The sequence below is a fragment of the Muntiacus reevesi genome, chromosome 16, assembly GCF_963930625.1.
Source record: "Muntiacus reevesi chromosome 16, mMunRee1.1, whole genome shotgun sequence".
In the NCBI taxonomy this organism is placed as follows: domain Eukaryota; kingdom Metazoa; phylum Chordata; class Mammalia; order Artiodactyla; family Cervidae; genus Muntiacus; species Muntiacus reevesi.
In genome coordinates this window covers 12,034,667-12,051,848 of record NC_089264.1, presented here as the reverse complement: position 1 = coordinate 12,051,848, position 17,182 = coordinate 12,034,667, and the positions used below count along the sequence as shown (strand labels likewise).

At 37.9% G+C, this 17,182-nt stretch overlaps 1 protein-coding gene across 8 annotated transcripts in view; it reads right to left on the bottom strand.

Annotated features, from left to right (window-relative positions):
* Nucleotides 1–1,620: 1,620 nt before the first annotated feature.
* Nucleotides 1,621–17,182, bottom strand: part of CAMK2D (calcium/calmodulin dependent protein kinase II delta) — a 300,110-nt gene continuing 284,548 nt past the window's right edge. For 7 of the 8 annotated variants that reach the window (XM_065907119.1, XM_065907121.1, XM_065907120.1 and 4 more), the window contains 5 exons: nt 12,977–13,052; nt 8,751–8,845; nt 6,591–6,819; nt 4,793–4,888; nt 1,621–3,653 (listed from right to left, as the gene is read on the bottom strand). In XM_065907119.1, coding sequence (XP_065763191.1) covers nt 4,822–4,888; nt 6,591–6,819; nt 8,751–8,845; nt 12,977–13,052 — 467 coding nt within the window. In that variant the 3' untranslated portion in view covers nt 1,621–3,653; nt 4,793–4,821. The remainder of the gene's footprint in view (nt 3,654–4,792; nt 4,889–6,590; nt 6,820–8,750; nt 8,846–12,976; nt 13,053–17,182) is intronic. The other variant, XM_065907123.1, reaches the window with a different exon arrangement.

Sequence of the window (17,182 nt, the reverse complement as noted above, 5' to 3'; positions counted from 1 at the left end):
TGTCAGCTGGAGAAGGATCCCCAGCAGCGGGAGAGAAGGCAGGGTGCGGCGTGCAGACAGAAAGCAGAGACCATTTCTTGCTGTGGAGGCAGCAGCTGGGTTCTCGGAGAATACGCCAGCTTACTTTTGGGAATTGTTTCGGCAGAAAGGTAGAAGTACCGTAACTACTTCATGCTGCTGCCCAGACAGGTGGTTTATGCCTGCTGATGATTATTCAGACCATGGATGCAGAGTTCAGTATGCTACTATCTGTCCTCACTGTTACCTGACAAAGACGACCATGGAAACAGTGAAACATTTGTATAAGTCAGTAGATTTTTATTTAATGAGATCACTCATTCAAAAGGTTGTGCTTTCTGTGTTTACTCTTACATTATATATAGTTTTTATTTATACAGAGATTCAAAACTTCAGTTACTTCAGGCTAAAATTCCTTGAGAATTTCCCCAGAATATACTGATTTACTCCCTTTCATTTTCCCTACTTTCAGCTAGATGACTACATCACTATTTCTCATTTTTCTGCTGCAACACTTGAGTATATCCTTAGCAATATCAGTAAACCAACATAAACAGGGCAGCTCATAGGAAAATAAGAGTTATATACACCTATAGGTAAGGAATAGCCAGAACATTAGGAATATTAATATCAGTGATTGGAACAATTACAGCTGCTGCTACTTAATATTATCCACCAAATATTATTCTAGGTACTCTTTACCCATTATCTTTAAACCCTCACAATACCCTTATTAATTGGTATTTTTTCATTTTATAAATAGGAAAATGAAGGTTCAGAGGGAAGAGGCAACTTGCTCAGAGTGTCAAAGACCACAGAGCGGAACATTAAATCCAGGACTCTACACTGTGAGTTTCCCATTTTTGGTTTGCCCACCATTCAGCAATTATTAACAACATCTCATATGGGTTCACAGATAGAAACACACAGTTCTTGCCTATAGAGAAGACACAAAGATGTATTTCCAAAACCAAGGTGGTTGGCAGGAGAGGTGAACACTAACTCTTATGCAAGTATTGAGAGCGAGCTTACAGCATGGTCTAGGGAGGGTTGCTGGAGGGGATGTTATTCTAAATTGAATTTCAAAGAATGAGTATGAATTATGTTGAAAAAGTAGGGGAAGAATATTCTAGGTTAGAAACAAAGCTTGTGTGGGAGGGCTTTTAATAAGCTGAACAAAGTTCAGTACTTATGTACACTCAAATTTAAGTTGGAGTAACAGGAGATGAGGTGCTTGCCTGAGTTTTGGCGATGATGATCCAGAAGTGTTATACAGTCAGATGTCAGATTTGCGTGAAAAGTGGAAGCGAGCTAGCAAACATTAGGAGGAAGGCATGTTCAGAAATTTTTAGGACTCTTGTGTCAAGTGCTTTGTTTTCAGAGAAACTTTCCTAGGAGAGACTGTTATTTTGTGCACACAACACAGTAAATTGTCATTATCACCAAGTTCATTCTTAGAGGGGAGCTCAGTTCAACAACTTCATCTTCATGTCAAAGGTGAATTCTGTAATAATAAGACCATATAGGATGTGTGGCTGTTGGCACTAGCCTGCCTCACACATGCATAAATAGAGTATCCCTGAAGAAATAAAAGTGGACACATTGTCAGCAGAAATCACAAATTTATTAACTCTTAAATATATCAATCAGTCATTTACCATTATGGCAAGAAATATATACAGTGTCCCATGGTAAACTGCAGTGTTTCAAAATGAGAGAAGATAATAAATGTGTAATTCCATTGTGGTGGAGAGAACAAATCACAATTTCCTCACATCATAGTGTGGAAGACAAATTTGATCTACAGTAATACTTCAACACCACATGCTAAAAGTGTAAAAAAAAAAACAAAACCTCTATACCTTATATTTTTCTAAAATACATATATGCCACGTATAGCCATTTCACAAAAAGGTAAAAGAAATTAAAAAGGGAAAAATGAGGCCATTACTTTTTCACAGATCTCATTGGCAGGTTAACATGGCTCAATACATTTACTGTATATATTTAAATATATATTGTTTTAAATCGTGTAATAATTATCAGAAAAGCTTCAATCCATCTACCATACATCCACTAGTAACAATATCTAAGGTGATTAGTAATCAACACAGAAATGTGAAATGAGAGAAAAGAGGGAGGGGTTTTTTATTTTTGCTCTGCTTTAAAAATAGGCTTCTGAGGATTGTGAATTACTGCTGTTAAAATAAGGTTGGTGAAGAGAACGTGCACTATAAAGCATTTCGGGAGGAGAAAAAGCCCCACAGGAATTGAATAAACAAGGGAAAATGAGAAGCACAAAGAAAACAGGGACATTTCCCTTTTCTTTGTTTTAAGCAGGAAAATCCTAACTCCTAGAAGGGAAGTAATTTTACTCCGACACTTGAGAGCAGCTACAAAACCATGAGTCACAGAGATAAGAGTTCAAAACACTCAGACAGGCCTGCGGTGTTCTCCATCCTCTGAACTTCCGAAGCCTAGTCAGTGATCACGCAGGAGGGGCGAGGCAGAAGAAAGTGCCTCTGCACAAAATCCAGATCCACGACCAGCTGGGTGCTGCCTGGCAACCGCTCCTCTCAGCAGGACACGCTGCAGGTACGGGAGGAACCTACTTGCTTTCTTATGAGTTTAAACAGTTCTAATACCTCCAGCTTAGTTAGGATCCCTGCGTCCAAATTAGAGCAGAATTACAAACCTTTGAGCTCTTCTTGACCTCATCTCTGTGGGCCCTGAAGATGCTCAAAGTGTGAGTCCAGCCACCTCCAAGAGGCCTGTTTTTATTTTACCTTCATTATGCATAATTCACTTTTCTCACACTACTAAACAGGGGGGAAAAAAAGTAAAGCATGAAAAAAAAAGGTACAAAAGGAAGCAAACAAAGTGTTAAAGAAATAGGATAAAATGAAGAAAAAATTAAAAAGCACAGGTTTGAGAAAGGAACAGAAAAATTCAATTCGGCAAATTTCACCAGAACAGTGCGTGTATACCCTAAAGTGATCAAACTTGTCAGTGATGTGAGTTTTTCCAGTTTATGTAGTTTGACCAAAAAAGACAGGACTTCAGATAGTAGCAAACCCACTAATTCTCACTTCCACATTCATGAATGATCCAACCCACTTTGTCTAACAGCAACACAGCTTTCAGTGAAAAATCATCCATTGCAGCCAGGATCACACTAGGAAACTGAAGGTAATTTTTTGTTTTTTTTGCCTTTTTTTGTTAAACAAGCTAAAACAGATGAACAGCAAAGAGTTTTTAAAAATTTACTTTTCTCTTACAAACTGTCATTCAGAGAATGGTAATTCTGAAGTCTGTTAAGTCTTGGCATAAACAGAGAAATTGGATGACTAGATTGTACTCGGGAATATTGTGGAATTTTTTTTTTTGCTGACCTCCCCCTATTGTTTGCCAACAATGATTGAAGTTTGCATGGAACATCCCCATAGTTGGAAGTGTAAACAATGTATAGGAAGGAATCTATGACAAGATGATGCATCACATAGGCATTACACAGAGGACCTTCACAACTTCATGCACTCGGAAACATGCATGAAGAGGAGGAGAGGACGGCTCAGTGTTACCATCCAGGTGCCTTGAGAACAGAGAATTGCAGAAGTGGCACTGTTGATGTTTAACTGCAAAGAGAGAGGGGAGACATAAACTGTTTCATGAAGTATTATCAGACTGCTTTGCCAAAGATGGAAGCTACAATTTTTATAGCTAAGTAATAGACTGAAAATACTATGTATAAGAGATCTTTGCTTGTGGCCGTTAAGAGAGAAAATGAATGATGTTAGACAATACTGATTTCCTGCATTAATCTGTCAATTTGTTCACACAGAGCAAAGCTAAAAATACTCAGGCTGCAATCACATGATTAAATATACAATTTAAGCATTCATGCTTACCAGATAAATTAATAAATGAATTGTATTATTTAGTTGAAAGAGACTAAAAGTTTAAGTTCATCTTTTAGCTTTTGTCACTATTCTTAGACTCTACTGAATGTCCACCCTAGAAGTCAATTTTACAGCCTCAAGAATAGGGAATGTGGGATGATTATTATTTAACCAGAGGTCTTCTTTCTTTAAACCAACAGCTGGGAGCACTATTTCTTCCAAGCTTGGACAAAGTTCAGTGCTTTGAATGGGGAACAAATTCACAATGCTGCCACACGTATCTGAATCCTTTCAATCCAAGGTAAGAAGCCAATCTTAACACAGGCATGAATTTAACTACAGTCAACTTTCAATTATCCTCTGGAATTACTCACTTTGTGAGTTCTAAATTTCAGCCTGACTTCCTCCTTGTGGTCAAATACCATTAAACTTGGCCAGGCACAGCAAATTAATCTACTTATTAACCTTAGCTAAGTGCAGGACAGGAACTACTGTAACCTCTTGAAAAACAGACATCAAAGGATCCTGGAGCCGGATGTCAGTTAGATCTGGATAATTGAGAGTTGTCTGAATTGACCCAGGTAGAATTGACTTTTGACATGAGAACTCCACAATATTTGAAATGCGAAGATCTGTATGCTGAAGGGAGGGTCTTTTCAGCACTTAGTACCTTGAAAATAAGGGTTATGCTACACAATGTTGCCAAACGTTAGAGTCAAGAGCTCATGCAGAAATGCTACTGATTTTCAAAGATCTTTTATGGTTTTCATTGACTATAATGCAAGAAAATATCCTCAAAGAGAGGAAAAACAGCCATGCAGCTTTTCAGTCATTAGCTCCAATCACAAAGTATCACGGAGCAGGATGTTACTTACAAGACCCATATGTGAATGGTTTTCAGGCCTTAGATGTTTTGCCACAAAGAGGTGCTTCCTGAGAAGTTTTCTTTCCCATTTGGAATACAAGGTGGCCTATTAAGAGAAGCCTCACTTAAGCCACCTGGCATAAAATGAAATTTTCTCAAGCAGGCTCTATCCATAAACACTGCAGGGAATTGTAGAAAAACCTAACCTTCTGGTACTGAATGAATATAATCCCTTTTGTAGTAGTTGGCAATTGGTACTGTACCTCTTTGGGGTAAAAAACACAGAAATGCACAAAGATAGGCATCTTCATTATTGTTACATTTCTCCTGTCTTTTAATTACTTATATACATATATATTTTTTTTGGGGGGGGGAGTGAATTTCAGCCTTTCTTTTCTTTCCTTCTTGACCCACTTTTGACAAATCCAACAGTGATACATAATAAGGCTAAACAGAAGGCCATTTGAAAACCACTGTGGTAGGACATTATTAAACTAAGACATTTTGATTCTCTAAAGTGCATTGAATGGCTGTTTGTGTGGTTGTGACTACCTATCCCAAGGCCCCCAGATATGAACAGGAGGGAATCTGAAATGAGGTCAGCAGCTGGCTGAACTTCTACTGAACCTGAACACACCTTGTCCTCATCTCACTACACTTTCTCGACACAACTCTAATTCCCCTTTTCGCCAACTGCAGGCAGCCTTCTGGACCCACAGTCCTATGTGCTTTTCCTCATGATGCTCCTTCAACTTGGACTGTGTTCCCTTTGGTCTTTCTATTTTTCCAAATTCCACTCCTCACTTAAGACTGCTCAAAATTCTGTCTTCTCTACAAAGTATACTTTCAACTTGTTATAAGCAGTTTGCTGCATGGGTTATCCATTCCCTTCTATTCTGAAGTTGATTATGAACTTTTAGTTTTTTCTTTGGCATTGGTGATATAACATAATGTCTTTCATCTTGCATTTTATCTGGCACAAGGTAAGCACCTAGATGATATAAATGTCTAGCTACTGACTGGAAGAGCAGACATGACCTTTGAGGTAGAGTGGTATAGTGAGAAAGGTGCTGAAATATGAAACATAGCATTTAAAATGCAAGTATTACATACATTTCTCCTAATATCTTTAAAAATCTATGAAATGAAGCTCCTTATACGATACAGTCGCCCCACAGTATCTGTAGCAGATTGGTTTCAGAGTCCCCAAGGATACCAAAATCTGCAGATGCACAAGTCCCTTATATAAAATGGTGTAGAATTTCATATAACCTGCACACATCCTCTCGTGTACTTTAAATAATCTCTAGAGATTACTTGTAATTGCTAATACAATGTAAATGCGATGTAAATCATTTACCTGCAAGGCAAATTTAATTTCTGAATTAATTAAATAATTTAATTTTTGAAGCTTTTTGATCCACGACTGGTTGAAACTGTGTGTGAGGAATCTTTGAGTAAAGACGTTTGACTGTTTTGGCCATTCTAGAAACTTTTTCCTTCCACATCCCCTTCCTTTGCCAATATGTGACAATGAAGTTGTATAAATTGTTTATCTTATTACATGAATTCTCCCTGATTTAACCCTATCTAAAATGACTGTATACTTTCTAGGGCAAGTTTCAACCAACAAATAGCTAGTCTGATCTTTCCAGAGAATTAGACTGATTCTTATGAAACATGGATTTCCACCAGTATAACTAACCACTAGCATTAAAGAACAGATGCCATACTGCTAACAATGGAATAAGGAACAGGCGCTGACCATGGGCGTATTAACAAGGAAGCTGACAGCTGGAAATATTTACTTGATGGGCACTGTTGGCGACCCCGAGCGATGAAAATGAACGTTCTGCCACTTCCCGTCGCGGCGGTGCCACACGCGTGTCTCTTCCGACTGCATCGTTTTCGGCATCCCACTGCCATCCATGTACTGGGTGAGCCTAATGTATGCGATGCAGGCAGCATCATCGCCCACCAGGTGTACATGAGGGTTCAGGATGATGGTGTGGATGGGTTTATTGCTTTTGGACAAAGCTGAAAGAGAATATGGAAAAGAGAACTTAGTTTCTATGCAAAGTAAACCAAAACCAATAATAACTTCACTTGGGACCAATAAATAGAGTATCATTCATTCATTCAACTATTCATTATTGCAAATAATTGAGTGCCTGTACTGTGCAAAGTATAAAGAAAAAGCAGAAGTAGATATAGCCATTATTTTCTTTGTGGTTAAATTGTACGCCACTCAAACTTTGGGTGAAAAAGCTGGAGAGATGTAATTATAATGGGAAGTGGTTAGGAACAAGCCGTCAAATGGACAGAGGTGGAGAAGGGCTGGCCCAGGTGCACGGAGCAGTTTCGTTTTTTCCAGTAAAGGAACTGTGGGGACAGTTGACAGGATATCCTGTGGGCTGGTTCATTTGTTTTTGTTTTTTTTTTTTTTGCTAGTTGGTAAAGTACATGGGGCAAGGGAAATACATCATGTCTTAAGCATGGAGACTGCTACCTTCTAAATAGGCTGGCCATAGGGTGAATCAGTTTCTGCATCTCATCCAGTAGTGGCTCCTTTATTTAGTACAGTCCATTCTAGTAGTCCAATTATGGTTAGCCAGTAAAAATCCAAAATTTGGTGTTGACCATATAGCCTGATTCTGATCCTCTAGCTCTCTCCTTTGATTGAGCAGCCCTCACTAGGCTCCAGCCTTTGTTGTTTTGACAACATCTATTTATTCTGACTGTTCAATGACTAAGAGAGATGAAGGTTTAGTGCAGATATTGACTGATGCTACTATTTGATCACTAAAACAGGCAAAACTGTTTTACCTGTTATCCAAACATATCCTTCATTCCCAGGAAAGGTCTGAATTAATTACTTACTGCTACAGTCTGATAAAAAACAATATCCCATATGAATATGTATTTATGGAGGGTAATGAAGTGCAGTGTTATGTTGAGGTAGGTTACAATATTAATGGGTTCATTATTCTTTTACTACAGATGAGGTGGTATCAAGCTAGTCTATTGAAGAAAACATTATGACATGCTGTCAATCACAGCATGAAACAGAGAATATAAGAACATCTATTGAAGTTTTGTTAAGGCCAGTTTACCACATAATTATCTTTGTTTCCTTGCAAATATCTATTGCATATAAGAAAAAGCAATTCATCGAATGTAAAAATGCATGCCAATGCAAATATTCTTGTCAATGCTTATAATTACTTGATGTAAACCTGATTATCCAAATCATTACTATGATTCCTCTTTAATTCATAAAAATTTCATTGCAAAAGGTGAATTTACTCCCTGCATCATGCAAACACCTTATACCTAATGCCTTTGGGAGAAGGATAAGAGGAACTTCTATTTTATACTTTTTTTGGTGACCTGAAGGATTTCTGCAGGAGTTTCTTTTATCACTTTCTCTGAAATGTGGCCATTTCACCTGATACCATTAAAACTCTTGTACTCTGAATTGAAATATTTACCTCATTACTCATCTACATATACATTTTTACCTTGAAAATGAGCACTAATTATTATTCTTGAAAGCACTCTTCTCTATGGCAAATATTCTGGCATGCTGTAATATTTCTTATTTTTCATATAAACAATGTTTTGAAAACCTGAAATTATTAAATTTTTAATTTTTAATAATTTAATTAAAATTAATAATTTTTTTGGTATTTATACTTTTTGATAACTCATTTCACAGCTTATATTATACATTTACTGGGACTTCTATGGGTGTATTTAATCACCATCACTTTTTATATAAAATTAGGTATTTTTCAAAACATACCAAAGTTTACAGCTGTTGCGGTTTTTTATTTCAAATTACAAAATTATGATGTGGGATGCTGGACTAAAGTAAGAATGCTCATTGCAGGAAAGAGCCAAAGAATCTAGAAATTCTGGAGAAATTCAGAGAAGCTGGAAAAGGCATGATATTCAAGTAAACGTACCATTTTCAAAGTAGAATCGATGAAAGTCCATCCCTTCCACTAAATTACCCAAAGCTTCGGGTTCAAAAGCAGTAAGGCCTGGGTCACAGATTTTTCTGTAGGAAAAAAAATAAAATAATGAGTTAATGTATTTTGTTGTTCCACACATATCCATTTCTAATTTATCAAACAGTCGCTGAAGGAAAGAGTCTTAAACACTGCAAACGTAAAGTTTCTATCACAGGCCTTCACAGGGTGGGTTGAAGAGAAAACTCTAAAAAAGAACTGCACAAACAAGTACAGCCGCTATGGAGAAAAGTGTGGAGATTTCTTAAAAAACTGGAAATAGAACTGCCATATGACCCAGCAATACCACTTCTGGGCATACACACTGAAGAAACCAGATCTGAAAGAGACACGTGCACCCCAATGTTCATCGCAGCACTGTTTATAATAGCCAGGACATGGAAGCAACCTAGATGCCCATCAGCAGATGAATGGATAAGGAAGCTGTGGTACATATACACCATGGAATATTACTCAGCCGTTAAAAAGAATTCATTTGACTCAGTTCTAATGAGATGGATGAAACTGGAACCCATTATACAGAGTGAAGTAAGCCAGAAAGATAAAGAACATTACAGCATACTAACACATATATATGGAATTTAGAAAGATGGTAACGATAACCCTATATGCAAAACAGAAAAAGAGACACAGAAGTACAGAACAGACTTTTGAACTCTGTGGGAGAAGGTGAGGGTGGGATGTTTCGAAAGAACAGCATGTATATTATGTGTGGTGAAACAGACCACCAGCCCAGGTGGGATGCATGAGTCAAGTGCTCGGGCCTGGTGCACTGGGAGGACCCAGAGGAATCGGGTGGAGAGGGAGGTGGGAGGGGGGATTGGGATGGGGAATACGTGTAACTCTATGGCTGATTCATATCAATGTATGACAAAACCCACTGGGGGAAAAAAAAAAACAAATTAAATAAATAAATAAATAAAAAAGAACTGCAGTGACCTCAGATGAGGGACAAGATAATACAACCAGTTCCAGCAGCTGATCATCTACAATGCGTTAGAAGTTTCCTTCGAAACATTTCTAATTTTTAATTTGCAAGGGGAATTCTCTAGGTTTTCCCCAGTTTTTATAATTCCCTAGTTTTCTAGGTGTTATAAGTTTATTTTTGAAATGCTCTCTAAGTCCTATAAAATAAACTTTGCCTTGGAAATTAAATATTTTTGGAATAATCTGATACTATCTACATTCATGTGAACGGTCATTTTAGACTGATGTGAAGGTAAGTGTCACATCTTGCATTTTCTGGCAGTTTCCTCAAGACTTAAACTTTAAATACAAGCTTAATTAACTTTTATAATTGAGAGATTCAGATGCACATTAGTTTACTTTTTAATCCTAGAATCATGATTCAAGAAAAAAAAAAAAAATTTAAATATCCAGGGAAAGCCAAAGGGCGTTCCTGAAAAAATTCAGCAAAGAATTTGTTAAATACCTACTATGTAGCAGATATTCTTTGAAACAAACAACAATTAATACTGGAATGGAAATAAACACAAAGTGCCCAAAACTCAGATTATTTATCTGTGAGATAGGAAAGATTTAAGAGAGAAAATCTGAGTTTCACTTTCTGGAGTAAGAGTTTTCCAGGTATGTGGAGAGGGATAGGCAGACAGGGCGGCAAAGACCATGGCGGAGTCCGGCTGGGGAGTGATGCGACAGCCGGCAGATGCGCGGAGGACGGGGTCTCTGTAAGTCCCACGGGAACAGCAGAGAAAACACTTCTCGGTACTGTTCGATGAGAGTAGGCGTCTCAGAGAAGGTGCCTAAAATCTGGATTTGAGGAATTTAGTAGTTCACAAACTTAGATAAAAAGAATGCATACTGAAGGATTTGGGACCGTGAATTTGGTGAGGCTTCATCTAACTTCCTACAGAAATTCCCCATGTGGGAGACGAAAAGTTAAAACGTTTTTAACAAGAATACAAGTTTTAAAAAGATCATTATGGTTCTTAAAAGTACAGTTCATGGAATTTTGGAACTGATTTTTTTTAAAGAATACTTTTAAAGTAGAAAATACTCTTTAATGCAAGATATCACAGTGGTTTATTCATTGTGGTAAAGAAAGCCTCAGGTGTGGATAGGGTGGGAGTGGGTAGAGATTTTAAACTTTAAACACTCAGACTTCCTGGTGGGCAGGTATTAAAGCTCAAAGTTAAATATATATAATCTCTAAGAAGAAAATGGCAAGAACAGTGTTCCCATGGTAACAGGACTTGTTTTCTGCCAAGGGCTATTACTTTCTCTATAAATAGACTTTTGGTTGTCAACATCAGTGAATCAAAATTTTTTACTACTTGATATCAGGGCCAAAATCATCTGAGGATCACTGTGCTATGATGGATCTTTTTACCCAACCATTGAGTCAACATAGTTGAAAACCTATTAATGTGTTCTTTCTCTCTGTTTCTATGTAAGTAAGTAATGTATGTCTCTGTCTCTCCTATCACAGGCTTTGGATTAATAAAAGAGTCACAAACTTTTCCTTGACCTATGGGGGTGCATGCTCCAAACAGGTGTTCTGAAGACCAGCTGACAACTTTACCGATACCTCCTACCACCCCTAAATGGGAGGTGCTCTGGGTTAACTACTAGGCCTGAGTATACAAAACCAAGCCAGAAGACAGGAAAAGGAATTAGTGAGCTGAGGAACTGAATTATTTAAAACACCCTATTTTAAAGTGTCTGAGAATATAGCAAGTGCTATATTTCGCCACTTCGGCCTGGCTGACAAACTCCACCATTCCACAGGGGAAGGCTATTGACATATTTTTTAAAGTGTATTATGTTTGAGGAATCATACGGATCTAGCAAAGTTATATCAACCAAAAGAATAAAAGAGAACTGGCCCTATGGTTCAGGATTCTAAACAATTCTTTAACAACTATTCAACTGTTTAATTTTCTAACAACAGTATTTTTTAAAACTCCATTTCTTACTATTTCCTTCATTCTAAATATACTCTTACTAGGTCATGTTAAAGAACTGATACACACACACAAACACATATATATGTATATACTCATGTTTGCACACACATTAAATTTATAAGAGGCAGTCCTGGGATTAATTTAGTTCTTATATTCAGTTACTGTCTTCCATACTTTATATTTGTTTATCTATTTGTAACTGATAAAAAATCTTTTATATAAAACTTGGAAAGAAGCAAAAAAACCCCCCACAGTTTCATCTCCCAGAGGCAGTATCTTTTGTTCACAATTTTTGTCCCTGTTTAAAATGCAAAATCCATGCCCCTGTTAAATTTTTATAGCTAGAAGTACAGGGTTAAAATAGTAATCTGGACCTTTATATCTTTTCTGGTGTATAATAACTAATTGTGACCCAAGCCCCAGCCGCTGCCACCACCATGAAAGTGTCCCCATCATACCCCGTCAGGCAGAGGGAAAGCCACTGGGGTCCTGCAGTCTGCTGCCCTCTGTGGTCAGCGGGGGTTTTATCCCTGCTCATCTGAGGGGCAGAGAACCTCCTACATTCAGACTTGCCCTTGATTAGTGGGCATCAAGATGGTCTCATTAGTTTGTCATTTATATTTCCTCTTTTGCTAATGGTCAGTTCAGGTCCTTTACCTATTTTTCCACTTTCCAATCTTATTGTCTCAATATAAATTAATTTTAGGTACATTTTACAAATATTTTGTTAGTTTTATTTTGGCTTCAAAAAATTAAAATAGGTAAGTTCTCTCTCTAGGTAGCCCAATCATTTTACTTTCTCATTTCCATGAGATGAAGATAAAGTTCAGCTGTACTGGATGCTGCCTCCAGATTTCTCTCCGTCCCATCACCTCTGCAGAATGTGAGGAAAAACACCCTTAAACCCAGATGCACTTTTTCTGTGCTTTCCTGTTCTTTTGTTTTTAACCTCATGGACTGCTCTGCTTGCAAAGCCCTCTCTCACATGGAGATGAGCTCTGATAAAGAAACCCCCACTTTTCCTGTCAGAAGTCTCATCTCTCTCTGCAATCTTAAATACACTTGTTTCTCTCCTGGCGCACTTAAGTCATTTGTACCTTGAAATGAAGGTATCAAACCTACCTACTGTATCAAACCTGGGTTGAATATACATGAGTTCAGGTACACTGAAGAATGCATTCATATAGAAAACAGTCCTATGCATGAAAGCAAAATAAATGTGCCTCCACTCACGTGTAAGCTTCAAAGTCCCCATTGTTGATAGCTTCGATCAGTTGTTCAGTGACTTTGATAATCTCTTGCTTTCGTGCTAAAGGCAAAGACAGAGAGTTGGGTGAGAAATAAAGGGTAGAAGCCATACAAGATTATTCTAATGATACTATTTTCCTCAAACAGGGTACTACCCATTTAAGACACAGCCCTCTCAGAATCATGGTGTTTCCCTCTCTACAATCTTGCTGCCCTGAGCTCCCAGATCAATGTTAGGTCCTTGTTCCGAGAGCCTGGCAGAGACAGGAGGAAGCTGTTCTCAGGTCCTACTGCAGACCTAGAGACTCACAGTGTGACTGTAACAGGACCCCTGAGTGAACAGGCTCCTGTTGGGGCGCACCACTACATCCCCCCTGTTAGAAAACGACATTCACCTGGAAGGTCAAGGCTGTATTTGTTTACTAATTAGTTTTTATTACCTTTATCTCAGCATAATTTGAGTTTATGAACATTTTTCTCTTACCATTAACAACTGTGTTATTTAAAAAGATAGTCTTAAAGTATCACGTTACTAATACATCTTTCTTCATAGTATTGCTGAAATGCATTGAGACATTTAATTTATATAAAATTATTATTTTACTGTTTAGCTCAACTAACTCTATGAAAGGGGATGCTAACACTGTAACTGCTATCATATGTAGATAAATGGCCTTCCATAAACTGTAAATTGGAAAAACAGTGTATGAATTAATGCTATGAATGGAGCTAGAAGCCTTCCTGTAAGCTGTCAACACTGACATCAAACATGATTTGCTTCTATTCCTAGCCCACAACTGGTAAAATTGTTAAAATAGTTGACTTGGCTCAAATTCCACCTATTTCATCTGCCTCAAGTGTTCTTTTCCTTTTTGGAAAGCCTACTTTGTATTATTTGGCAATTAAGGATATACTATATACCATGACAATTTCTTTAGTTAAATTATTGTTGTAAATTGTTACTAAACTTGGTTGAATCTCTAATGTCTTCCTAGTTAGATTAAAAGCTCCCTGTGGGCAAAGAACATGTTATTTCTTTGTATCCTCTAAAAAGCTTTATCCAATGTCTTTAATAAAACGGATGCTCAATAAGTTTGTGAATTTGGCCAACTGATGTTGAAAACCTTTTCCTGATTTCAGAACATTATTCTCTTCCTAACGAAATAAAAGCATGAAATATTTTAAAAATTAAATTTCATTGAATTTTTAAGAACACTGTGGTACTTCCTTAAATCACTGGAAATACACTGAGGGTAATCACAAAAAGTTATTTCCACTCTACTATAGTGAGGTAATAACGCTGCTGTTCATCATAGAAAAAACTGAAGTCTGGTTTTAGTTCTTACTGATTAAAGGCAACCAGTTTGCATTTTTAATGAATCTGATCTTTTTAAAGTACATGCTTAACCACAAACTTAAATGTTTATACTCACTTTTAAAACTCCAGGTTATCTAGGTTTAAATATTCCTTATTTAAAATAAATGTTCTGTAAAAACTAATGACTTCATTGAGACTATATGAGACTACCTTATAAAATATGGCTTCTTGATAAAATGGTTACTAACAATGTCAAGGTTGATAGTATAAAAAAAATAATCACAATATAGGGTAGATTCCAAAATAAGAGTTTCTTAGTTCCTATACACACTTAAAACACTTCTTGCCCATGCTCTTTTGATGAATGAATAGCTGTAATATAGCACATATGAAAGCATACTGACAGGAGGAGTGTCAGGGGAAATTCTGTAACACGGACGGTGCCAGTGGCACATTCTAGCTTAAATTTATTTAGGCAATACGTGATTCATCTGTCTCTGGCCTCAGCAGTGTGAACATTTGGCAAAAAGGCATGACAGCTGACCCGATTCCAGAATATACAGGACACTGGTGTGGGGAGCTCAGAAAATGAAATTAGGAAAATGTGACTATGAAAACTTACTCCTTGTATTAAATCCTCGTTTAAAACTAATAGATTCCCTAAGACACTGGGTGGTTAATCAGTAAAAACTATAGTTTAGAAAACAATGTCAATTTTTTAGAACAACAACAACAAATGGACGTAAGATCACTGCCCTTTGAAGAGCTTCATTAGGCCAAGTTAGTTTACACAGTGTGAGAAGTTCAGTCACTCTCTGAAAGTCTCTGGATTCCTTCACAAGCATAGTATGGTATTAGAAACATGGGATGTGCGTGGCCATGTCTCACTCTGAACTACTGTGCAAATACTCACTAGCTCTTCAACAGCTGGCATCCCTACAACTGGCTTAATCTTCATCCTGCATAATCAAAGTGACACAAATTGCCTTCTTAGTTCTTATGTTCAGAGACAGTGGTGCTGGAGCTGCAGGACGGCAGATGGGAGGTGGCCAGGATGCCTCTGTGCTGCATCATCATAAAAACAACGTGAGGCTCTTGGCTTGGGAGGGGCCTGGAACTCAGGAATCTTTAGAGTGCTGATTTCCCTGGAGCAAAGGCGAGTGACTCAGGGCAGCACATGACAGCTGACTCTTTACAGGAAAGCAGGAGGCTGGGGATGAATCATTTGTATACAGTAGTCTGTTGTGGTTGGAATGGTTGCCACAGTGACTTAGAGGAAGATGAAGGGTTTGGTACTAGCCAGGTCTCCTCTCCTCCGCAGTGAGGCTGAGGGATGATCGCCGGGTGAAGTGCCTCAGTGCCTCTGTTCTGTGGGGAGGGCCATTCTCCTCTAGCCCTCCCTCTCCCTGAGAGTGAGTGATGGCCACTATGGAAGTCCAAGTGGGGCGATCTGTGATGTGTTCCTACACTGAAGTTGAGGGAAGAGTGTACCAGTAAGGTGTTCCCTGAATACCCGAGGCTTCTACCTTGTGGCTAACCATTTAATCACAGGGAACTGATTACCAAATAGTTTTATTGACAGAATTGAGGTGCTCAAGCCTATATACCCACAGGTCCTAAAGGAGACTTCCAGGTTCCTAGGGAAAAGGCAGGAGAGAAAAGCAAATGGGAGAAATATTCCAGATCCTGAGTACAATCACATCCCATGCAATTCTGCAAAAGAACTGCAAATAGCATCATGTTCCAATTCATATTTTTTGGCTCTTTATTGTTCTAAAGAAGCCTGGAAGAGTAAGATAAGAGTGTGAATGGTCCAAGTATTTAAAACAAAACAAAACAAAGACAAAACAAACAAAAAAACATCCCTGGGAACTGAGAGTGATTATATGATAAAATAACTGATAGATTTCAACATTTCTCAAGCAGTATGAGATCTGAGCATCATGGCAGTTCCCTCAGATATGCAGACAGATGGTACCCCTCTAGTTAACAAAGAAGTCGGGAGTACAGGTACTGCCCAAAGCCACAGAGTTTGCTGATTACTCCTTTACACCATCTTGAAATACTCATCTTTTTTCACTTCTCCCAGCTTTTCTTAATCATCTGATCACAGCAACTCACTCACATTTGCCACATGGACTTCAAATGTTTCAATTCCTTTTAAAAGGCACAGTCTGAAGCCCTCTTACCATATACTGTTATCCCTACAGTTCTGTCTATACCAGCGCTTTAAATTGCTGAATCTCCCATGACTCCCAGATTGTTACTTCTAGATTGTTCCTCTAGGTCTGTAAGACAGCACCTACTTTGGAATCTCCATTTGGATATCTCAAATGCATCTTGAACCCAACATACCCTAAACTGAGCATATGAATTTCTGTCACCACAAACCTATTTGCTCTTCCAGGGACCTCATCCTGGTGAATGGCAACATCATTCATTTACACAAGCCAGAAAGGAACCTAAGAGTCATTTTTGATTCCCTCATCCCACCTCTCCCAATCCAGTAGTTCAAGCCATATTGCGTTTGCCTTTTAAAGGCCTTACACATTAATCCTCTTTTCTTCCCATCACTCTGGTACAACCAACCATCATTTCTTATCCAGAATAAATATCTAAAGAGGGACTATTAAACCTTGTAAAATCTAAACCAGGGAAGCCCATGTGTATATATGTGTGTGTATGTATAGATACACACACAATGTATACAAGTATCCAATGGAATACTACTCAACCATAAAAAGGACACAATGATGCCATTTGCAGCAACATGGACGGACCTAGAGATTCTCACACAATGTGAAGTCAGAAAGAGAAATGCCAAATGATATCATTTATATGTGAAATCTAAAATACAACACAAATGAGCTTAC